The sequence below is a fragment of the Grammomys surdaster genome, unplaced genomic scaffold (genome assembly GCF_004785775.1).
Source record: "Grammomys surdaster isolate TR1022 unplaced genomic scaffold, NIH_TR_1.0 126546, whole genome shotgun sequence".
Classification (NCBI taxonomy): Eukaryota; Metazoa; Chordata; class Mammalia; order Rodentia; family Muridae; genus Grammomys; species Grammomys surdaster.
This window is the reverse complement of record NW_021621338.1, coordinates 864,847-889,665: the sequence shown is the minus strand read 5'-3', so window position 1 is coordinate 889,665 and position 24,819 is coordinate 864,847. Positions and strand designations below refer to the sequence as shown.

General features: G+C 38.6%; 1 protein-coding gene across 1 annotated transcript in view; it reads left to right on the top strand.

The window, feature by feature from the left end:
- Bard1 (BRCA1 associated RING domain 1) overlaps positions 1-24,819 on the top strand; it is a 66,169-nt gene that overhangs the window by 32,334 nt on the left and 9,016 nt on the right. Inside the window, exons 7-9 of the mRNA XM_028760525.1 lie at positions 10,751-10,859; positions 15,433-15,565; positions 16,211-16,303. Of these exons, the coding sequence (XP_028616358.1) occupies positions 10,751-10,859; positions 15,433-15,565; positions 16,211-16,303 (335 nt within the window). The remainder of the gene's footprint in view (positions 1-10,750; positions 10,860-15,432; positions 15,566-16,210; positions 16,304-24,819) is intronic.

The following is a 24,819-nucleotide window of genomic DNA, read 5'->3' as shown; positions in this document are numbered from 1 at the left end:
AAATCTGACCAAGTGACCAAATATTTACTTAATTCTTTTTTCCAGACAGGGTTTCTCTTTATAGCCCTGGCTGTTCTAGAATTTGCACTGTAGACTCAGCTGGCTTCGAACTCAGATTCACCTACTCTTGAGTACTGGGATTAAAGGGATGCATCAACACTACCCAGCTCCCTTTCTTAACTTTTATGTTCTTCAAACAAAAGGCCATTCTACCTTCTGCCCTTTGTACGTGCTAGAACATGTACATTTTGTCTAGAATATTCACTTATAATACCTAATAACGTATCATTTGATATTATCTTAGATTTAATTTCATTTTTATTGTCTTTGTTAATTTCAGATGTCTGTATATGGTACCTTTTTTTTGTCAGTAAAGTTTAGGTTACAGTATATTTTCTATCTGTCTTCTCATTCAGTTACTTGCTTTATGGACCCGGAAGAGATCATGTCAGCTATCCCAGTCTGTATCAGTTACCTAACATAATCAGTACTCATGTTTAGGTGTAGAGTCAGTGTTCAGTGAGCAAAGAAATGCTTCTTCATCTTTCAGTAGAAATTTGGATGAGATTGAAGTTTTGTCAGATTTAAAAAATATTCTTTTAGGATTTTGATTGAAAATGACTAGAAACACCCATTTCAGTGAGTTGGCAAAGTTCATCTTTTACTTGACATTTCTTCCATTTCTTTAAGCATTCTGCTGTGTGTCTCTTTGAAGTTTTTAATCTATTTTGCATGTGTGCATAGACAGATATATCTAAATACCAAAGCTGTTTTAGGTATTTGATTGCTGGATCCCCTAATGAATTAGATGATTTATTAATAGACATAATTCTCTTCCCGCCCCCTCTCTTCTCTTTCTCCCCTCTCCCTCCCCTCCTTCTTTTCTATCTTCCTCTCTTCTGTGTGGGTGTGGTTACTCTTCTGGACACTCTCTGTTACTTCCCTTCCTTAGTGTCCCAGAGTTTATTGAGGTCCAGTGGCTGTCTGTGTGGTGATGGATTTGGAACTATTCATCAGAGTCTGATAGGCTCACCGTGGGGGTCCAACTGAATATTATGCTTTCCTTTTCCCAGAATCCATTAGCTGCTAGTAGTTCAGTGTAAGTGGTATGGGTGGCTCTGTGAGTCCCTTCCCCATCCACAGCTGACTTTTGTGCTGGCCCAGCCTGGATATGTCCAATGCTAGGATGTACAGCTCCTCTGAGTTTATATTTGCCATGCCCACGTTATGCCTAGAAGATGGCATTGTTGTAGCTCTTGTCCCTATTGTCAGGTTGCCATCTTCTTGCCACCACTTCTCTGCCAGTGTTAAGAAAAGGGGTTAAATGTCTGGAGCACTCAGCTGTCCTTTATTCTCAGTATCTTGCTATGTTGTCTTTTTTTTTTTTTCTTAAAAACAAAACTATATTTCGTGCTATTAAATGATTTTCATTTTTATGAGATGATTGCATACTTTGTTTTCATGACACTTTTATATTTTTATTTATTTCAAGACATCCTTATGTTCTGGGATAAACTTGATTGATGCTGTAATATATCTTTTTTTACTGTTTTGAAGCAAAGTCTTGCTTATTGTCCAGTCTAGTCTGTTGAACTCCTGGGCTCAAATCATCTCTTGCTTCAGTCTTAGTAACTGGGCAGTAACTGCTGAGTCAATGACTCATCAGTTTAATTAGTTATTGAGGAAGTCAGATGTAGAAGAAAGGATAGAGCATCTTCTATTGCAAAGCAAATGAGTTTATAGGCATCGTATTGAATGTGGATAGAAGGAAATCTTGGAATGATAGACGGCAAGGCATGCTAGGGATTAGGGATATCCAGGGTAAATGTACATCATTGTTATTCTTTATTTTCTATCACCAGTGGAATCTTCCTAATCCTGTTTCTTCTCATAGAAGCTATACTCTTCAACTAAATTTTTCTATTCTAAGAGTTTTGACCCTAAGTCTTTATAATTACAGAGGAATTGACTAGATGGTAGAAAGTAACGTATCTGCCAACTTTACAGTTTACATTTAGTTTTGAGTTAGCTTAATTTTCTTGTATTTCACTGTTCAGGTCACTTTTATTGGAGTCTTTTATAGTGTGTATTCAACTTGTGCTGTGCAAACTTCATAATATTTTACATTTGTTCTGATTTTCATTTCTCCCTGTATTTACTTGTGGGTATTGTATCTTTTGTGAACTAAGAATTTATCGTCTAAGAAGAAAATTAACTGTATCTTAATCTTGGCTGATGAGAAAGATTATGTATCTTTTATAGTACTTGTTATCCAGTGATTTTTGTACTAATAGTGGTTCAAGCTGCATTTGGTGCTTGTCTTTCTCCATGCCTTCCTTAGAACCCCGTGGAAACTCACAACTGAAATTTATGCTGTCACCTTAGGATTGTTTGAAGTATATTGAAAACTGTTAACACACTATCACTCCTTTCCAAATATAGACCTGTGATTGGTTTCCTGTTACGAACTTTCCCTTGGATGGACATTGAAATCTCAAGTAGAAAAATACTATATGAACCATTGGACCCATTAATTGTCTTCCTACTCTAGTAAATTTTTTTAAAAAAACAGATTATCTACAGCAAAGATATCTGTTTTGTAGCATTAAAAAAGCGTGTTGCTCTTTTGAAAGATAGCTTTTGCCTGCTCAGAGGAAGCAAAGTACTGTGAAAAATTAAGCCTTTGTGATTGCAGATTTATAGTTGTTCATAAAGGATTCATTCGTCGACTCTCCTGACATTCTGTCATGTCTTAGAGCTTTAGTTCTAGTAAAAATGCCTAGTTTATGTTTTTGAATGTTGGGTGATCCACACATATGAACAAAAAATTTTGTTTCTGCATCTCTCCTTTATCCTGTTGCTACAGCTGATTCAGGGCACAGCTGTAGGTAGGTCATCCCTGTATGGGAACAGACATTAAAGGAGTTTATTGTTGTCTGAACACTGCGGTCTGGGTAGAGCTGAAGCCTTCGACACCCCAGGTTAACCGTTCAAGAAGTGAAGTGCACCTTCTTAATCAGTCTTGATGATACCTGGCTAAGAAAAGCGTGTTCAGTCCCTGTCTCATGCTCTTTTTTTTTTTTTTTTTTTTTTTTTGAGCAATATGCCCTTTATTTTTCTTTTTTTTTTTTTTTTTGAACATGAAATGCTTTTTTATAGCGTGTTTTACAAGGGGAGGGGGTAAGAGGGTCCAGGTGGTGGAAAAGTACAAAATCTTCTTGGCCTGTGCCTTGAAACATGTCATGGTCTATATGGTACACTGCCTTGAATTATGATCTACCTGCAGTTCTTCAGAAGATATGGTACACTGCTTGAGTTATGGTCTCCCTGCTATTCTTAAGAAGACATGGTACTCTGCTTTGAGTCTATCTGCAGTTGCTAAGCAGGATCTTGCAGCTGCCAAGCTTCAGAGGACATTGTGCAGGTGGGGAAAGGTAGGGGGTAAGGGTAAGGGCGAGGGTCCTGGCTTCTGGCATCTCCCCCTTCTCTGTTTAGTTAGAGAAGGCTTCTTATGTTCAATCCCAACTATGTGAGTTTTGAATTTGGATGTCTAATTATGGGGGGTCTTAGACAAGTTCACAACCCCAAAACACTGATGTGAGACAAGTCACATCGATGGTCGAAGGCTTTAGGCTGTCGACGATGGGCAACGTCAAGGGACTCTGATGTGGGTGAAAGGAGGGTGAGAGCCCTGTCTTAGGCCATGTAGGCTGCACCCACTCCCAGCACCACGCACTCCTTTTCGGCTGCATTGGGTGGGCCCCTGGGAAGTGGACCTACAATAATCCCGTCATTGGGCTAACTCACAGCCATCCTAGTCTCTTGTAAATGTTCAAGTTACCAACCATTTGTCAGTTTGGGGTGTAATATTGTCATAAAGGAAGGCTCCCCAATGTTAGCGGCCATATCAAGGGTGGCCTTGGTTTAGGAAAAAGCCAATTTTTGTTGTGGTGATCAAGAGGCCAAGCTCTCTAGCGAGAGAAATGAGGGCAAAGCCAGGCATACCAGGAACCCTTCTGGAGGGCGTGGAAGTCTAGGGGTCGACCGTAGGGGGAGGCAGGGGAGCTGACAGTTGAGTCAGTCTCCTGCGGAGTCACTTCTGGATCCTCTGCAATTTTCAGCTGATGGTAATGAACTTCAACTGCCTTCTTGATGGCAGCATCAACCTGGTTCCGTGGACGACAGGTCACGGGCGATGATCTCTGTCTTGCTCAATCTTGATGTCATGCGCACATCCTCTCAATGAGGGTCCGTCCGGATGGGTCCGTGCCTCGAGCCCCACGTCTGGGTGCCACTTGGCCCGACCGGCGGGTCCTGGTTATTCGTGGGGGCGAGGAGGACTGGAACCTGCTATTCTTCAGAAGATATGGTACACTGCTTGAGTTATGGTCTCCCTGCTATTCTTCAGATGATATGGTACACTGCTTTGAGTCTATCTGCAGTTGCCAAGCAGGATCTTGCAGTTGCCCAGCTTCAGGGGACCTTGTGCAGGTGGGAAAAGGTAGGGGGTGAGGGTAAGGGCGAGGCTCCTGGCTTCTGGTCCATCTGGGTTAGAACTTCTAATAGCAGGCATCACGGGTGATTCAATTTTACCTGGAAAGAAAAAAGAAGGGGATTCTCAGGGAGATTTCTCTTCCCTGGATGTAAATTGTTATTCATCGTATTTATGATTGGGCCTGGCTTTGTGAGGGTATCTATTTTTTTCATTAATATTTGTGGTAGCCGGTTAGCTGTGCCTTCTGTGGTATTGGGCAGGCATATCAGTCCTCGGCTCCATAAGGGAACTGGGACTGGGGCATTCCCTTTATGGGTATGAGGGTCCTTCCCCATATCTGTGGCAAAGTTTTGTTGGTCTTGGTGGTGCCCGAGGTCACCAACATGGTCAGCAAGAGATTTGCCATGAGCTTTCAGCTTTAGAGATAGAAAAGTGAACAAGGCATGATGGAGAGTATTTCAGGGGGACTCCTTCTGAGGGGGTACCGTTCCCCCTCTTTTGTTTTTAAAGCCAATTTTTCAGAGTTCTTGTAAAATCAGGGCAGAAGCGCCAACAGTTGCTCCTTCCACACTCAGAGAGTCATGAAGGCCTTATTTAAGGATATATAAATCTATATTAATAATCTTTTGTCAAAGGACTTTTATAGCTCCACTGACAATTAATCAGACTATATGATATATCGATTAGAAATAGCTTTTTCTACTTTTTGTGAGATTACCTCTCTTTTGTCAATTAACTGTTGAGGAAGTTAGGGTTTACCTCTCTCTTGAGAATATTGAACAGAGATTTAAATTCTTTTGTGGAGAGCTTAAAATAGTATCTTAGCCAATTTGCATCTCCTAGAAACTTTTGAAATTAATTTAAAATAAATAGACTCCCTTTTTTTAAATCCTTTATCTGTGTGGGGTTTTTATTGGGTATTATACGTATTTACCTTTCAATGTTGTCTCCTTTCTCATTCTCCCCCCAAATCCCTTATTCCCTACCCCCTGTCTCATGCTCTTATGTTTAGATTGTATCATATAGGGAAGTGAAGATTTCTTATTTTAATATTTTAAAAAAAATCACGCTTCAATGTATTTTCCATCATTAGGCATCCAAACTATTATTTAAAAATGTATCATCAAATGGGGGAAATTATAATATGATTTGCACTTCAGGCATTACCTACCATGTTTTCTTATTTCTGTTTTCTCCCAATGGTGCAAATCTAGCAGTATTAGCAGTCACTGAGCTGGTACTGTTTGCTGGGCGGTGTCTTACGGACTTACGATATATTAATTCATTCGATCCTCCTAGTAGTCATAGAAAATAAGTTCTATCAGCCTCCCTTTACTGACTGAGGAAATGGGCACAAGAGATTGAAGTAGTTTGTGTGAAAGGCCACACAACTGATCCTAGCTCTGGAACTTGAATTTGAGCAGTGTTCCTCTGGAACCTGGCTCTTAGCTCTCATTCACTACCATGTCATCTGTCCTACTGAAGCCTGCTTAGAGAACTGTTCAGGGTCTTGCTGCTGCAGGAGAAACGCCCACCCTGTCACACTATTCGTTTGTTCTTTCAAACCAGGGACACATAGCTCCTGCTTTCCAAACCCCTCATTTCCTGAGGCACACGTGTGTTCCGCCTCTCTCCCCTTCTTTTCAGTTTGAGGATTCCCTAGACTATCCTATAGTACCTGCACATCTTTCTCTCTGCTTGTAGAACTCTTATTCTGCCTCTATTTCCCTTTCTAGGTCTGGAAAGTTTCATGAAACGGAAAAGTTCTCCCAGTGTCCTTCTCTTCATTGAGTTCTGTCAAGATGGAAACTACCTTTGTGTAATTGGTTCTATAGTGTCTAAAAGAGAAGGAGAACCCACCTTGTTGAATGAATGAATAATTTCAAACTGATTACATAGCAATGGTTATCACATTCTCAGTATGTGTAAATTACATGGATAATTATTGATTCTACCACATGTCCATCATAGAGACACATGTACTGTTAATTTTCATACAGTCTATTAGCGAGCTTTAGTAGGACTGATTTTCCTTTTTTTTTTTTCTTACTAGCTGTTAGGTAGTAAGAAACCTAACAGGAACACTCATCTTCTTTGAGGTTTTCAACATGTAAAATCTTTAACCTTGTCTATAAATATTTTAGATGAAATGTGTTTTCTAAAATGTGATTTAAGTCAGTGAGAGCCAGTAGCAGCTCACATCTTTAGTCTTGGTACTCAGGAAGCAGAGAAGGTAGATCTCTAAGAGTTCAAGGCCAGCTGAGGCTACATAGTGAGACCTTGTCTCAAAAAACAAAAACCAACCAAACAAAAGTACTGGAAATGGGGTGATCAAATGGCTAATGGCATTGGGTAAAGGCACTTGTCTCCAGGCCTAATGGATGTAAGATTTCTCCCTAGGACCCAGGAATCCTATAGGAAGGGAAAACCCAACTACTTCTGGTCCCCACACACTCACCATACTTAAACAAGTAAAATTGGCAGGGCAAGTAGTAGGGACAGTATATATTAGAGGGAATAAAGTAGGAAAACCTGCTAATATACTGTGCTATAAAATCAATAGAGGAAATTAATAAAAGGATAGGGTTCTGGTCATTGATCATATAATATGCTTCAGTAACCAGGTAGACAGCATTTTTTAGACGAATTCCTAACGCATGAAGATTATTATTTATATGTAGTCATTTGTAGTTCACAGAATTTTAAGAGATTTTCCTTGATACAAGGCATTAGAGGAATGGTTAGAAGCGATGCATACAGAAGTTATTCGTATATTGTGAAGAACTACAAATGATTTTATAACCCTGTGTCCTGAAAATATCTTAGTTGTTGTTGGTGTTGCACTGACCCCCACACCCTTGGCATCTACAGTTTTCCAGGTGTAGTGTCTCCTTCCCTCTAATGTCATTGGTTGAAGCAGTTTCTTCTATTGTATTTAACCGTTGCATGTGCTCACGGAGTGAGGAGATTTCAGCTCCTTAGAAGTAGAAGACTGCCTTCCATCTGGTGCATACAGTTATAAAAAATCCTAAATATCCAATGATGGAGAATAACTAATTTACCACTGTTCTAATTATCAGTCACAGTGTTAGTGACTAACTATGCAATAGTGTGTTAGTTTTCCTTCAGATATCTATTTTACACAAAGGGAATGAACAGTATGAATTTTAAATTAGTTTTTCACACCATACCTGTTACCCAAGTGTTAATCCATTCAAATATTGTGGAAAGAAAGCACATTTTGTGTGTGTCCACATAATAAGAGTGGAATATGTCTCATCTTTGCTTGCTGTGTTTAAGTTTCTACTTGTAAACCTCTGTCTTTTTCCATATTTCTACGGTTGACAGCAAAACACAAAATTATGACAGTGCTGTAGGCCATGTCTTTTGTGAAGCAGGACTAGGCTTAGATTTTTCCAGGACCTGTGGTGTCTGAACATGTCATCTGTAATTTGTATGTAATAAATAGCTTATAAAAACATCCCACTCCACAGTTTATAAAGAAATTCTTCAGAATGTGAGTATTTAATTGTTCAAGGCATTTTACCTGATTATCTGTCTGTCTGTCTGTCTGTCTGTCTGTCTATCTATCATCTGTCTGTCTATATGTTGTCATAGGTAGTTTTTATTTCTGTTTGTGTAAATAACAATGCAAATGTCATCAGTTAGTGTGTATTAAAATCCACTAGATTAAGCTTTTCTTTGAGGTCTGAAATCTACTTGTTAGAAAGTCTTTGTGTGCTTGGTGTGTGTGTTTGTGTGTATGTAACTATGGCTTGGTTTAAAATGGATAAACGTGTGTGTGTGTGTGTGTATTACTTTGACTTTGTTTACCCATGTTTGCAGTTGGTCGTTTAAGAAATAGAATCTTGATTCTTCAAATCAGGCTTCTATTTTGTGATAGTCATTTATAGCGTATGTATATGAAGAGAGAGTATAGTTTACGTGAACATGATAGAGTATGAAATTGGGACGGCTCCAGTAGAATGGGTGGGGTCCTTTTGAATTGCTGTGATATTGCCTGCTGTTACTGTAGACAGTGACTTGTGCCACATTGTTGTAAATCAGGAACCTAAAATGCAGTTGCCTTTTACTTGGGTGGAGAAGGAGTGTTGCTAGGGCCAAGTCTAGGGTGTGGACCTGGGCAGAAAGGGGATCTGAGAGTGCAGACTCACCACTGTTGTTATTCAGCACTGCTGAAAGATGACAGCACTGAGCCTGGTGGTCATGAATAGCTGTCATAAGAGATTTGCTGTGACTCATTTCTTATCTTAATCTACTAGCTCTCTGTCCCCAAGATACCATTTTAATAATAGTTTCCCCAAGGTCATTGACTGGAGAGACTTAGACCTTAGGATGTGATTTCTGTGACTCGTCCAATAGGGTTGACACTTCCCTTTCTCCTTCCTGTAGTGTTTTATTCTTTTCCTCTTAAGTCATTTTTCTAGGTACCCAGTTCAGTTATAAAATTGGTTTATGTTTGCATGTGAAAGCCTCACATCCATAGTCATTAATGAGTAGGAAATAAAAATATGAATACATAGAATACAGAATTCTGAAAAATCTACAAGTTCTGTTCAGTTTAAGGTACTCCCTTCATTGGTATCAAAGTAAAATTTTTCATTTTAAAAAGCTAATTAATTTTTTTACTTAAACTGTTTTTATGGAATATACTTAGTTGTGTTGTTCCCCTCCCCCAACTCTTCCTAGATTCTGCCCCCCTCCCTATCCACTCAATTTCATTTCATTGATTCTTTTTATTTGTTATTGTTTCTGTTTCACTGCTTTCAGCCTGTGTTTGATTTTTCCTTGCCCTCTACTCTTACAGTATTAATTTCTTGTTGTTGCTCTAGAGCTTTCAGGTATTTACTGAGTTTCTAATAGAAAGTCTTTTCAAGTTTTTGATGTAGGCTCTCAGTGCTGTGAGCTGGCCTCTCAGAACTGCCTTCACTGTGCCCCACTGGTGTGCCTATGCTGTGCTTTTGGTTTCATTCCATTATAAAAAGTTTTATGTTTCTTTCCTCACGTTTGTCTTGACCCATGTTTTTCACTCAGTACTGAGCCATTCAGTTTGTCTGCTTTCTGTGGTTCTAATGTCAATATCTATGTTTAACCAATGGTAATCAGATAGACTGCAGGGTATCAGTTTTATTTATTTATTTTTAATCTGTTGAGGTTTTCTTTGTGCCCTAATCTGTGGTTAGTTTTGGAAAAATTCCAAGGGCTGCTGAGAAGAAGGCAATATTCTTTAGTGTTTGGGTGGAATGTTCTATAAATATCTTCTATGTCCATTTGGTTTATTACATTACTTAAGTACAGCATTAGTTTTTGTCTCTTGGCCTGAGTAACAATATATGCCTGTCTATTGACAAGAGGGGGTTATTCAAGTCTCCCAGTATCACTGTTTTAGGATAACATCTCAAAAAGAGACCATAAGGATACTATAACTTCTTCTTTTCTGTTTATATCTCCTTGCTGTCTTTCCATTGTCTAGAGAACTAGGGAGACCCTGGGTCAACACTAAGAGGCTGAGTTCCTAGATAATGGGGAGGTGGGCTAGAAGGAAGCTCTGAGTCCCAGCCAAATGTGGTGCCTCTGGGATCCTTGATAGAGAGTGATTCTGGATCCTAGCCTTGGGTCTCTGGTAGAGAGATTCTCTGTGGGTTGGTGGGGAGTCTCAAAGCAGTGGAGATGGAGTAGAAGGAAAGGCTGACAGGGAAGGGCCACAGGGAAGAACTAGGGGAACCTGGCTGTTTCAAGAGGCCAAGCCCCTAAAGTGGGCTGGAGGAGGGACTCCTGAAGACAGGCTGCACAGGGACTAAAGTAAATCTGGAGAGACCTTAATGGAGGCCAGGAAGGAGGATAAAGTTTGTTTACCTGAGTCCTACCCTAGTGTGGAGGCTGTGAGTCTCGGGTAGAGAGCTGTTCTGTGGGTCGGAGGTGTTACAAAGGAAGGGAGATAGGCTAGAAGGAAAAGCTGAAAGGGACTGCAGCGAAGAACTGAGAAGAACCTGGGTCCTCACCAGGAGGCAGAGTCCCTGGAGAATGGAGGTGGTCTGAGTTCCTTCTTTCCTTCCTCACCGAATTCAGTAGTGTTTCATAGTAGATCCTCATGACTAAGTGAGCTCTGAGTCACATTAGTTACAATTGTGTAGTATTAAGAATGTTGACAATTTTTCTAGGAGTGTGTCTCTTTGTTAAGAATGAAGTTACACATTTTATTTACTTAAACCCATGTGCACTTCTTTTTAACAGTAACATATTTGGTGTGCGGCCGGTGGATTATACAGACAATGAGAATATAAGATCATTATTGCTGCTGCCGGAGAAGAATGAATCATTCTCAACTAGCCAGTGCTCTGTCGTAAGTGTGGAGTCCGCTTTGCTGCATTTGTATCTTTTATTGAACTTGGTTATAAAAGGAACAAAATAGGAAAACTTCCAGTTAGCAGATAGCTTTCATTCACCAGTTACTAAGCACTTCCGGAGTACTGACTACTATGGATTCAAAGACATAATCAGAATAAATCTATCAAGAAATACTTATTGAACCTTTTGCACTTTAGGCAGCATCCATACAACAGTGCATTTGACTAAAGCAACTATTTCAAAGAACTTGCTTGACACTAAGAGGTAGAGAAGAAATGACCAGAGAATATGTAAATTGATACATGCAATCATTTTAGAAGTGGGTACACAAGTGCTTTCAAGATGGCTTTGTAGTGTGTAGCTGGGGGAGATGCTAGGCTCCTGAAGGACACTGTGTTACTGAGGGCCTTTTAAGGAACAGTTTAAACTAAGACAAGTTATGAGAGGGAGGCATCCAAGTGGCCACATAAAGGACATTGTATAGAGATTCTCAAGTAGATAAAATGGTTATGCTTGAAGATTCTAGAGTTTGTTATCGCTGGAGACACTGAGAGTCTGAGAATGGAGACCATCGAAAGGTTTCAGTGCAGGAGCGACGGGGCTGAATTTTGTTCTCAGCATTTGCCCTGCTGACTTACTAAAGGGAGTTGGTGCAGAGTGTGAGGAGAGTGGAAGAAATAACACGTAGGATTCTACAAACATGACTGGAGCTAAGTGAATAGCAATGAAGGTCTGTAAGAAGCAGTGCAGTTCAGAGTGGTTTTGCCAGCTGTACTCACTCTTGGATTTTCTCTGAGTACAAAACAAGCAGAAGTATTCTCACTGGAGTCATAGGTTAGTTGGTGCCAATTCCTGGCATGGGGAGGGGGACCTTTCATCCTCTATTCCAGTAGTTGTATGTCTAGTGATGAAACTGTTAAATAGAAACTGGCTATGTGAGCCTGTGAATTAGATAAGAGGTACCAGCTAGAGACAGTGGAAGAAAGACCCAATCCTTGGGAACCCATAGCCAATTGGAAGACATAAATATAAAAAGGTCTGTTATAAATTGTAATATATAATGAGGGCAATGAAATGTGCAGAAGCTGTAACATGTGCAGTAGGAGCAAGCTCACTTCAGAAGCTGTCAGGAAGAACTTCACAGAAGGTGACAGTGTCTGAGGGAAAGAGCTAACAAATGCTGTTGTGGAAAATAACAGAAAGCTTCTAATGTTCACCATTGACTGTTACAAAGACCACCTCATCGGCGCTTCTGACTGCACCGAGAGCTCATGGTTTTCCTTTGCTTGCTGTCCTTGACTTAGTGTCTCTGTTGTTATGGATGTGTCCTTGTGCCTGTAGGATGGTTGCTATAATTCCAGATGTGACAGTGGCCAGCTAGAAGACATCAAAGCATTTTGTTGGAGCCTTTGCTAAGGTCTTTGTGTTTTATTGTTAGAACTGGCTACAGATTGGTTTTGAGGTTTCCAGGGATAAGAGATGGCATGGATCTTGTAGGGCAGCTTCGTAAATAAAACCTGACTTTTGTTAGTGTAGAAGATGAAAAGAATGGGTTTTGTGTAGAAAACCAGCATAGCTCATTGCTGCAGCTTCTCAGACGAATGGAGGCATAGAAAGCCCTTGGGAATGTGAAGAACTCAAGGTTTAGCATGTAAAGAGCAGAAAGACCGTTAAAGTAGTTTCAGGGTGGGAACATAGATTGGGATCAGCCCGTGAGAGGCCTTAACTTTTTAATACTTTATATTTAGACTTTAGATTTAATGGGGCATCATCAGTGTGTTTATACCTGGAACAAAACGGTCTGCAGGAGAGCTAGGAGTCAGAAGCAGCTCCGGGTGAGTGGAGGCAGCTGCAGTAATGTCTAGGATCCATGGGATCTGAAATGCTTGGTGACGGTAATGAGATGTGGGTGATGAGGATGGAGAGAAGAGATAGATGCAGTGAGCTCGCTTTATTTCATGTTTGTTCAAATGATATGAAGGACGTGGCACTATGACCAAGAGTTCTTATTGTCTTAACGGTGACACCTGGCTAAGGAAGCTAATGAATGATAAATCTGTGTAAGTGGAAACAGTAGGTCCTGTGCAGTTACTAAGAGGTAATGTCCGGGACGTGATACCCCCTAACCACTACCAGACTCCACTCACTCAGCCCAGGTTGCTTTGTTGGGCCTTGTCAGGCTAAGTGAAGCCATGACTGTAGTTCAGAGCCCTTCTCATCCAGAAAGGGCAGTGTAGTAGTGACTGATGCCATTGCTTAGCTACAGATTTAGCCTAAGCTTGTTATAATTTGCTGTGGTCACAGGTGCCATCATGGGTAGTCACCTTTATACCCCAGAACCTTTCTCTTTAGTTTTAGACTGCAGTCTGATAAATGTGTTCCAAATGATATAAGTTTGGGAAATGAAAAGGACCTAGAAGTCAGTACTTTAATTTCTTCCTTTTAAAAATGGGAAAATTGAGACCTAGAAAGGTCATGATTTGCCCAGATTATTAACCAGACATTAAAAAAAACTTTTTACTGGACTAGTTAGAACTCAGATTTCCTAAGTCTTGAGTGAGCTCTCATTCAGCTCTACCGTGCTTTACACACTGGTTCTTATTTTACTGACTTGTACTTGAGCTTCCTGCCGACATAGTATCTCTACGTTGTTATCATGGGCTCAAATGTATAAAAAGTAGATACCGCTTTTGTGGTATTCTTTGAGTCTGATTGTGGCAGTCACCTTCAAAAAGGGATTTTTGTTTTGAAATCTAAGAAATATACACTTTTTGTATGCCACGTGACATTGAGTTTATCACTGTGTCTTTTTGTTGTTTAGAGATAGGCCTTCACTATGTAGCTCAGGGTAGCCTAGAATTGGCAACCTGTCTGCTTCTGCCTCATAGGAGAAGAAGATGTAAAGCAGTGTGGCCAATTGTATTTGTTGTTTTAATGATTGATATGTGACTTGGGAACCAAATAGGTGATTAAGGCTGTGTAAGTGGAGATGGTAGATCATATGTATCTGTTAAGAGGTAAGGTCTGGGATGTGATACCCATAGCCACCATCAGACTGCACTTGCTCAGCCTGACTGGCTTACTAGGTCTTTACTCTATCAGATATGTTTCCTTTCAGGTCCTGTGCTTAAGCTGGTTTTTGTTTGTTTGTTTGTTTGTTTGTTTTTTAACCAAGAATAGATTTGAAGAGCTAGGGTTCCTATATTTTGCTTCCTTAACCGTTCAGACCTGATTGTATCTATTTATTTATACTGAAACTAGAATCTTATATTTACTGGATAAGCAGTTTACCCGTGAGCGACAGCCCCAGCTCCATGCCATTGTTTAAAAGCAGCAGCCTCCTGTTGCTGCTCACTGCGCACCCCCTTTGTTCCCTTTACCCTACAGCTGAGGAAACGCATCACACTCCTGCTCTAGTGTATGTCTCTCTGCCCTGTTAGAGTGTAAACCTTGTGGAGGCAGGGGCTTATTCACTGTAACAGGTCTTCACCCGGAGAGCCGCATGGCAAGTACTGAGTGCTCACTTACATGTGTGTAGATTCTGTGAGATGCATTCTCTGAGTGGGCTTTCAAGCCTGAGATTGGTGGGTGTTTTGTGTGCTGGTCCCACATCTTGTACAGTTCCTTGACAGTGGAGTCTAGAATAGACTTATCTTGCCCAACTGTGCTGAGGAACTTCGTCAGGGAATGTGTAGAGGGGTGGGGGCAATAAGTGGATGCAGTTTACAGTTTAATTCGTTTGTGTCTCATTCAGAACTGTGTTTCAAGTAAAACTTGGTGGCTCTGCTTTGAGGCTGCTCTTACTGAAAGCTTCTTGCCATGTCTCTAAGAGACTTCTCGGCCCACGGTCCCTTACAGCAACATGTTTATCTTTTCTAGTCTTTCCTGATTCTTTAAGATTTTTTTTATTGTCTTTGCTCCACTGTGTCCCTTTGCATCTCATGTGCTGTTCATTGCTGCTGTCTGTTTTTCTCCCTGAGTGTGAGTTTAGATGGTAAGCCATAGCATTAGTCTCCATAAGTCAGCTGTTCTTTCTTAGGAGCAACAGGGAGTCCCTCCTGTTTGTACATCCACTCTCTTCACTCCTCAGTTCTCTGGCCCAAGTTCACTGCTTTGTTTCAGGATTAAAAACTTATTTTCTTTCTTTAGAATTAGTACTGAATTTTCAAAATTATCTTAGCTTAAATTGAATAGACCAAGTTTGGGTTTAACTCTTTGGAGGAGGGATATGAAATTGGTCATTCTTAATGACTATTTTAGGTTACTGGGAACAGAATGAAATTATGAAGCCCTCTGTGGCTCTAGTTCAGCATCAGGGAAAACAGCTTGCTGTTTGGACAGCAATGTTATTTCAACTAACATTGACATGTCAGGAAAATAAAAAGAAAAATAGTTATTCAAGTGCATTGAGTATTAGGATTACAGGCGCTGACTCACTAGGAATTACTGGGGATTATTAACTGGAGTAAGGTAATTCATAAACTAGAATTCTTGTCAGGTGAGTGTGTGCCTTCTCTCTGTTCCTTACTTGTTTTTAACCATGGTGCCTATTCATTTTTCATTAACAGCTGAATGTTGGGCAGCGAAAGAATGGGCCACTGGTACTTATAGGCAGTGGGCTTTCTTCACAACAACAGAAAATGCTCAGCAAACTGGAGACAGTTCTTAAAGCTAAAAAGTGTGCTGAGTTTGACAGTACAGGTGAGGAGGGTTTTTTTTTTTTTGTATTTGTTTTGTTTTTGTTGTTTTTTGGGGGTAGAAAACAATTTTAAGTTAGTCCCTTTAAAGAATAACCTCTGATAATTTATTTATGTTTTAAGCATTGGGTTGTGGTTATATGTTTTGCATCTTGTAATATGTTTCTATATTTATAGTTTTAATATGCTTAAGAAATGTAAACTGTTTATTTGTTGTTGTGATACTGGGGAAGAAGGCCAGGCTGTTCACGTGCTAATAGGCAGGTGCTCTTCTGCTCAACTCCATCCTCAACAGGAACTGTAAAGTGAAGCCCTGTGTGTATTTTAGGATAGAGCACTGTCAGAAGAACAGATTTTTTTGAGTTTGTTATTAATAAATTATAATACAGTATAATACCATAATCATTTGAAAGTAGCTGAAAATTTTGCATTTGTTAATAATACCATTTTATGATGTGTTTTATGGTCTTATTTTTCATGTTGATGGCCAGGTTAAAAAGTACTGAATAAAAGAAATATTATACTAAATGTAAAAGTTGCTTTTGGAGAAATGCACTTAAGTGTCAGTTAATTAAATAGACTAAACTGGCGACAAGAAGTAGACAATTATTTTCTTTCTGTTTTCCTTCCTGCTTTGTTTGTATCTTAGTAACTCATGTCATCGTTCCTGATGAGGACGTTCAGAGTACTCTCAAATGTATGCTTGGGATTCTCAGTGGATGCTGGATCCTGAAGTTTGACTGTAAGTACTGGATTTAGGAGGATTGCTAGACGACTCAGTGTATCCTGTCCTTTGAGATAGTCACCATTTTGAAAAAGATTCACATATCATTGGTGCCATTCAGATTTTTTTTTAATCAATGTGCATAAATATACTCTGATTTTAAAGTAGCTTTATTCAACAATAACAAGCATATTAATAAAGAATAAATATAGTTTGATGTTAACTTTGAAGTCTAAATAGTCCATACTAATGTTAAATGGTTCTTTTGACAAACTATACTCATGTTTTAAATCCATTGCTTGGTGTATCTGTGAAGTGAAATTATTGTTTTCCATTTAAGATTTCTACAGTATTATCCATATAATATCTTTTAATCTTGTGGCTGACTAGTCATCTTAGGTAGCTGTTGGGGGATTGACTGTTTGACTCTACCTGATCTGGGTGATTTCCAGCAGCCATTACCTAAGCCTCCACTCACTGTATCATCCCTGTTTCTCACTGTTGGCAGTCAAATGCCATCATCACCCTCAGTTGTCACCCTCAGAGCTGCTGTTTATCTCACATACTGTAGCCGGATGTATTTCATAACCTTGTATCATTTAGGATTAAAAAAAAGAAAACATATTCCTAATTATTATCTTTGTTTATTTTTGAGATTGAATTTCAGTTACAACATTTCTCCTCTCCCTTTTCTCCCTCCAAACTCTTTCATTTCTCCCTCCCTATTGCTCTTTGTTTTCTGTTCCTTGGTACCTGAAAGTATCTACTTTTTAGTATGCTAGCTAAAATATGATGGCAGACGCACCAGCTCTTATTAAGTACTTCTTTAGGAAGCTAAGTGGTTGCAAAGGACTGACAGGGAGTCTTATGATCTGGAATCAGGAGTCTTGCTATTCCTTATGTCAGGAATGATTGAAGGCCAACATTTCCCAGGCCTGCCACACACTGCTGTGCACATGGAGCTGCTCTGTATTGTGATAGTCTGCTGCTTGTGCTAGAACTAGATGCTAACACTGGATGGACAAGTGCAGTCTCCTGTAATGGTAATTATACCAAGGCAGAAGAATAGGGATATTGTTTTTAAGAAGTACATCATTTATTAAAATTCACTAAACATATTGGCTTTGTGCTTTGAAGGCCTTCTGGTAGAGTGATTATCAAGAAGTTAAGTTTGAAGTTGATTTGATCCAGAGAGTAGTTTGATATCAGCTATTAAAACTGGCTTTCACTTTCTCCTTGAGTATTCTTAAGTGTGGTTTCTTGTGATGAGGGCCATGCTCTTTTCTACTTATTCTCTTTAAATAGTCAATAGCCTGTAAAGTAGTTTCCTCCCAGTCAAAACCAGTTTGAGGAGTATAATTATGTGAATTGACAATATATGTCTGTTTTGAACTTTATTTTACCTTTCCTGTCTATAGTAAGTCTGTCTGAGTCTCAGTATTTAAATCACCAAATGTCTCCAAGATTGTGCATTCTTTTGTACCATACCTGGGCCCGATCCATTGCCAATGGCAAGAAATGGTCAATTTTCACAATAACAAGATCTTATCAATAAAGAAACCATGTGGAATTTTGAGTAATCTGATGCTTCTGAACTTTGAGTTTGTTTCTTAAGAATTTGGTGAACTGGCATTTGATTATATGTACAGGAAATCCATTTCCATAAAACCTACTTTCTGTAGGAAATGTGAGTTTTGTCACTTGAATGGCTTAGCCATGTCATTTTTATAGAATCACTGATGGAGTGAGGCTGAGTTAATAGTGTGCTATTTGATGATTCTCACAGTAGTGAATAACATCCTCTAATACCAATGGTTCTTTTAGGATAAAAGATGGATAACATCTCTTATTGAAGTTCATATGTTCATGTTTTTTTAATATAGAGCTCAAAGAGAAATAAATTCACAGTTTGAGACAAGTATTTAAGTATTCACTAGGTCACTGGGTTTATAAAAATAAGTCATATGCTCTCAAAGTCTTTCTGTGCTAACAGAATACCTCAGTCTATTTTCTGTGTCAAGCACCTCAATGTTTTTGGAAAACATTTCAGAGAAATTCAGAATTGTCTAGAAATCATATATGTTAGAGAAAAATGATGGGGATTACTGCTTTCTGAATTAATTATAAAGATGCATGACTTATTAAATATTTGTTTGGTTCTAGGAATTAGTTTCTTGGGAGATAAAATTTATTAATTGGAAAAACTACTTATAACTTTTTTTGTGGTATTTTCCATAAACCAAATGAATTGAAGAGGAATTTTTATCACATGTATACATGCCTGTGTGTTTGAAAGTCAGAGCTTGACGTCACGCATCTTAGCCTCGCATCTTAATTTGTGAGACAGTGTCCTGGAGTCTCAGTGAGCCAGGCACTCAGAGATGAGCTGGACTGACTCCCCTCCCTCTGGAGATCCGCCTGTGTCTATCTATTTTCACTTGCTTGAGCTAGGGTTATTCTAGACTTCTGTCCATGAATTGTTAATGAACTGAACGAGGAAGAGTGGGGAGGATACCCTTTAGTATTGGTTTCTGATTGGCTGGTTGATTTGAGTTATGGACTCTAAAAGGCAGCCACTAAGTAACCTCATGATCAGCTTAACAGTCAGTCTTTTCTGTTAGTTTCTTTTTTAAATGGACTTTTGAAAGTGCTGTAGAGTTGTAAAGATTGATGTAATTTCTTTTGCCCAATAAGCCTTGCCAACTAATAAAATGTAAATAGATACTAAAATATTTCTGTAGTGTAAGACTGATTAGGAAAGTGTGCATCCTGAAGTTTCATCAGGTAGGGCTCAGTGGCACAGGTTTGTGCTTTTTTTCAGCATTTGGAAAGCCTGAGGCAAGATGAACAGGAGTTCAGAGCTCTCCTTGGTTACCCAGTGGGTTCCCAGCAAGCTGTTCTACATAGACCTCTCAAAAACAAGTTAGCAACTAACAGAAAAGAGGTCTTCCATCAAAGATTCGCTAAGAATAAAGAAAATTATTTTATCAAATAACCCCATTTTTTGATAACTTGAAGTGAGTAATACAAGTAATATAAGTAATATAATATTTTATGATATACTTATAAGTAATATAAGGTGGAAAGGTGTCTGTCTTATGGTAGGTGGAGGTAGGGAATGACCTGCACAGGAATGAAACACTGTGTCTTTTCTCATGGCAACTGTCAGTATGTGAGTGTACACAGAATACATACATGGTGGGGGCTACCAAAGAGGGTGCTTTTCTTTTTTGAAATGGGCTTCCTGTATAGTCCAGGCTGGCATCAAACCCTGGTCCTCCTGCCTGCGCATGGAGTATAAATGCTGGGATTACAGTCAGGGTGCCCATATTGTAATTAATTTCTAACAGTTTTCAGAAGAATATGTGCCTATTGTATGAAATCCACATCCACTAGGAATGAATTCATACTTTTACATTTTTTAATAGCAATTAAAATACAGACTTTTTTGTATTTTTCAAAGATTAGTTGGATAGTTCAGTGCTTTGATCTTAAAAAGACAAATTAAAACCTGCATTTGTAATTGTTTCCCAACTAATATAATTGTTTGTATTGTAAATATAGAAAATTACATAAACGTATTTTGTTAAAAAGATATTTGACTGAAAATCACTGAAAATAAGTTTTCTAATTATCAGGAGAATCTTTGGGTATTAGACAATTTTTTCTTTAAACATCAGACAGTTTTAATGTTATTATTCATTGTATAGGTGTCAGTACTGATACCCGTTTTGTTTAAATTTTTTTATGATATACTAATATATTTCATGATGGGATTTGTTTGCTTTTTTGTATATGTTAGGTAAAATAAATTCAGCATGTTATCTCAAGAAGTGTGTGCGTGTGTGTGTGTATGTGTGTATGCATATTTATAACTAGATCATTAACTTGAACTATAGGAAAAAAGTAAGTGAATACTAAAATAGTATTTTTGACAATCTAAAGTCCTATGACAGTATTTTTTGTGATATTCCAAAGTGGATGTTGATGACATATGTTTTGGTTAGTTTTTGTCTCTAGACAAGCTAGAGCCATCATGTGGCTTCTGTATTGCAGCAACAGAGAAACCCATCTTGGACAGCATGAACGGTTTTCTTTTTTCCTCTGAGCCTTCTTCATTTCATCATCGCTTCGCTCTTGGTATTCCACACCGTGAGCTCACGCCTCTGTCAATTGTCACCTGGCCCTAGAGAAACTGGGATAATGCACTTTGTTATTTTCCATTTTGTCTTTGGGTAGAATGGCTTTTCCTGTGTGACTGAAAACTAATATAGAAGCCGTTTCAAGGAAAGATTCCTTTGGTTTTACAGCCTTGAGTGTTGATTTTTAACTGAATCAGTCAGAAACTCCATGGATGTTTATTTATTGTCATTCCGCGTGACATAAAGTCCTACTTATTTTCTAATGCCATATTTATTCAGATTCTTGGCTTTGAGGTGGAGTGACGCTTATATATTTTAAGTTTTTCAAAGGAAATTTGTTGACTTCGAGCAATATTTACTTCCATGTTCTTTCAGTTAGGAAGAGCCAGAAGCCCCAGAAAGATAACAGTTTGTTAAAATCTGCACCTCTGTGTTGCTCTAGCTTTTGAAGAGAATGAAGACATGATGTTTTTCTGTTTGTATGTTTGGTTTTGCTTTCCCTGTAAGACAGACTTTCTCTTTCTGTGGACACTCAGCAAATTTATACCTTTAGCTCTGTTTGTGTTTTTTCTTTAATAATTTTGTGTAGCAATTCAGGGACACTTCCTTTTACTCTATTTATTTCTTAATCCTTTTCTCTCAAACTTTAGAAAAATGATTCAGCTCAGTATAAGTTGATGATCATCACTGGTTCATGCATCTATAATGAAGATACATTTATAAGTTATGTTTTTATGAGCTAGAGACAGGAATACAGACTAACAGTTTAGAATAAAGGAATACTTTTCTTCATAGTATAACTTTCTTTTTAAAAAAAAATACTGATACAGCCCTGACGGTTATAAGCTGCCTGACTATGCAAAGATCCTTGGTCTTGCCAAGGTGCCAAGAGCCGCCCTAATGACTTTGCGTTAATGAATTTGAGCTCAGTAGTACTTGAGGAATTGTGCTTCTCCTGCACACAGAAAAATCACAGAATATCAGGCCCAAAGTAAACCAGCATAAATAGTAGGCATGATCAGGACTTTATCTGATACACTAAAAGGGTGTCTGCACAGGTGACTTGTTCCTTTGTCTCTGCGAAGTGATAACTTCAGATAAAATCTTAATAGACTATATTCAAGGTAACACGATGAAATAAATCATACACCATGTAAGAATAGTGGCTTGACACATTCAAAGTGTGTATGGTTCTGGTATATGACGAGGTCTTTGTTTACATGTGTAACTAGTAAGTCAATTTACTTTGAAAATTACCCGTCGAGAAAACAAGCAAAACTGTGATCTCAATTTTCCTTTTTTCTTAAAAAGGAAAAATATAAGTATCTTCCTGTCAAACTTTTAATAGCAAATGATAGCATCATGATGAGCTTTATTAAGCATTTATGATGAATATAAAATAATTGGAATGGAGGGAGAGGTAGGAGGATCTCTTGAGTTTGAGGCCAACCTGTTCTACATTATGAGTTCTAGGACACCCAGGGCTACTCAGAGATACCCTGTCTTAAAAGAAAAACAAACAACCTCAATCAAAAAGAGTTAAAATTTAAGAGGTTGTATTGAGTTGTTGGTAAAAGACTAGTTTTTGAATTAATGGTGTAATAGAGATTATGGATTATGGTATACATTATACTTTATATGAGTTAGTGAATAGGATCGTTTTTACGTGATCATATCTTAGAGACAAAGAAATGTATTCAAATAGAAAGTTGCCATTTGCCTAATTTTTGTAGAATAAACAAAACTTAGAAATATCCATTATGTTCTTATTTAATAAGTAATATTTGGCTAATCAATGCTTTCATTTCATTGGTGATATTACTATGTCATTTAACTACTGAAAGTTCACCTTAGAGTATCTCATGTATGTTCTTTACTTGCTTAGTGAATCCATTTAGTTGTTTAATCTCAAAAGGAAGTTCATAAGCACTGAAGTTTTAGTTATGGAAAATATCTATTGAATAGTGTGTCATCAAATGTATTTTCATTCTATAACTGGGAAACCAGGTTGACAGTGGCAGTTTTGGCATCAGATCAAATAAACTCATTGACCATTGAAGACAGAGATAAATGTATTTATTGTTCTCCATCCCTTCTGTCTTCAGAGTCCTTAGTATTTTCTACTATTTGTGGTGTTTTTTGGGTAATCTCTCAAAAATGACTGTTTTCCTTTTTAACCCTTAAGAAATGGATCATGTGATCTACTGTAAGAGAAACAGAACGTAACCAACTCTAAATAGAGATAGCTGCTGTTTGCTTAGATGATTTTTTTAACATACTTAATAAAGAGATTTAAGAAAAGGCTGTTCAGGAATCAGAGAATCTTTAAGTTTTTATCTCATTGGGTCCCCAGGAAAAGCACTTAAATCTGTGAGGATTTCTGTTTTGTTTCATCTGACTAGGTATTTGAGTTGGAACCTTAGGAGATGTCTTTTGGTTTTCAAAATTTCCTAAGGGTTTCCTGTGCTGTGACAGCAACTTTATAAAAGGACTTTGTTGCCATTCAAACATCTTCTAGACTTGGAAACGTATTCAGATTTCCTTAGCTGGTACTGGGTGGCAGAGACTTAGGCACTTCCCTAGAATAAGAGAATATCAGAGGGATGTTTGATTAGCTCAGTAATTTGCAGTTAAATCACTGAACGCTTCTACATTTGGAGTCTCTTGTCTGGGGAGGATAGCCTAGCACACCTGTGGGCTAGCTGAGGCAGGGGAGGCGTCCAGTGCTCACAGTTCCCATGATGGTCCTCATGCTGGTGCAGCTGCCCCCTCCTGCCTCTGTTCTTCCCTTATTCACACTAAGGCTCATCACCTAAAGGAAGAACAGATCACTGAGACAGGCAACTGTCTCTCTATCTGGGAAAGATGGCAATGGTACCACTGAAACAAAGGAACTTAGGATTGCCATGAGATCACTGTGTCAAAACTCAGTAGAAGCCGAATTGCAGGATATGGTCCAGGAATGAATCTTGATGGAATGGCACCGTTCATTTCCCAAAATTCTAAGGCATGGTGGCTAGAAAGGGAAAAGCTACAGATAGCAAAGAAGAAATCTGTGAAGTGTTCCAAGTCTCTGGCAAGGATGATGATGGCTGCATCAGTCCAGCAGAACTATATCACATCATGACAAACTCAGAAGAAAAGTTAACAAATGAAATGGCTAGAGATGTAAGATATTGATGAGGATGGACAGAGTCAACAGAATATTTTGTGCATATGATCATAGGGTGACCGTGGATGAAGACTTGTCTTTAGCTACTTTCCCCTTGTACATTATACTGATTCTTGTAAGAAAAGGGGTGATTTACTGTTTTTTTTACATAGCAAAAGTGAATGTCAGAGAACCTGCACATAATACCTTATGGTCTTATCCCCTAAAGATATGCTTCACATCGGTTATTACAGTATAACTAATTCATTTACTTCAGGCTGGTGTGCAGAAATGGTTTGAAGTTGTAGATGGTCCTCTTGTATTTCCAGGTGTTTTAACTCCATGGTGACAATGCCATGCCATGGTGACTTGCCTCAGCATGTTAGCTTAGTTCTATGTGCATTGTACTAGAATAAAACCAATGTCAGGTTGTCACATATTGTTAGTAAGAAATCTTTACCAGAGGAACATCTGTGGACGTGAAGCCAGCACAATAGGCTATCTCTGTGGACTCAGCACAACCATCAACATTGCTTGCTCTTCAGAAAATTAGTATCTGTTTTCTTTCCAACTTGTAAATGCTCATCTTATTTTTCCCAATTTAAAAATAATATTAACTTGTCTAGTCATCAACAACTACAAAGCTGAAAATTTTATGAACCAAGGTACAACCACTGCAGAAGCACTTGTCCCTTCTGATAGGAAACTAAGCTAACTTCTCAGTGTTAGTGCTTTCTGTCTCCCGTCTCCCAGAACCGTATGTGCTTAGCAAACCCTGCTCTATCTAGGCAGTGTTCTGTGGACTATCAGCAGCACATTGTTAGAAGCAACGGATGCCAGCATTGTGGGAGTTAAAATAATAAGCCAGATCAACCCATAAACGCATAAAACATCCCATAGACACAGTCCACAGTCAGCATCTGCTGGCTACTCCTGATATAGTAGTCATTATTGCACTGTTACTCACCTAAAGATTGTATTGCTATGCAGATAGAATTAGGAGTGGGCATACATATGCCTAAGTGATCCAAAATGAAAATAGTAGCTTAGATGTAAAGGAATGAGTTTGGTTGATTTTGCTATACTGATGACTCCTTTTAGGTTCCAATTTTGAATACAAAAAGTATGTGGTTAGCATACTGGGCATTGTTGCTAGGATAGTATTTTGACCTAGTCACAGATTTTGAGTCTCTCTCTCTCTCTCTCTCTCTCTCTCTCTCTCTCTCTCTCTCTCTCTCTCT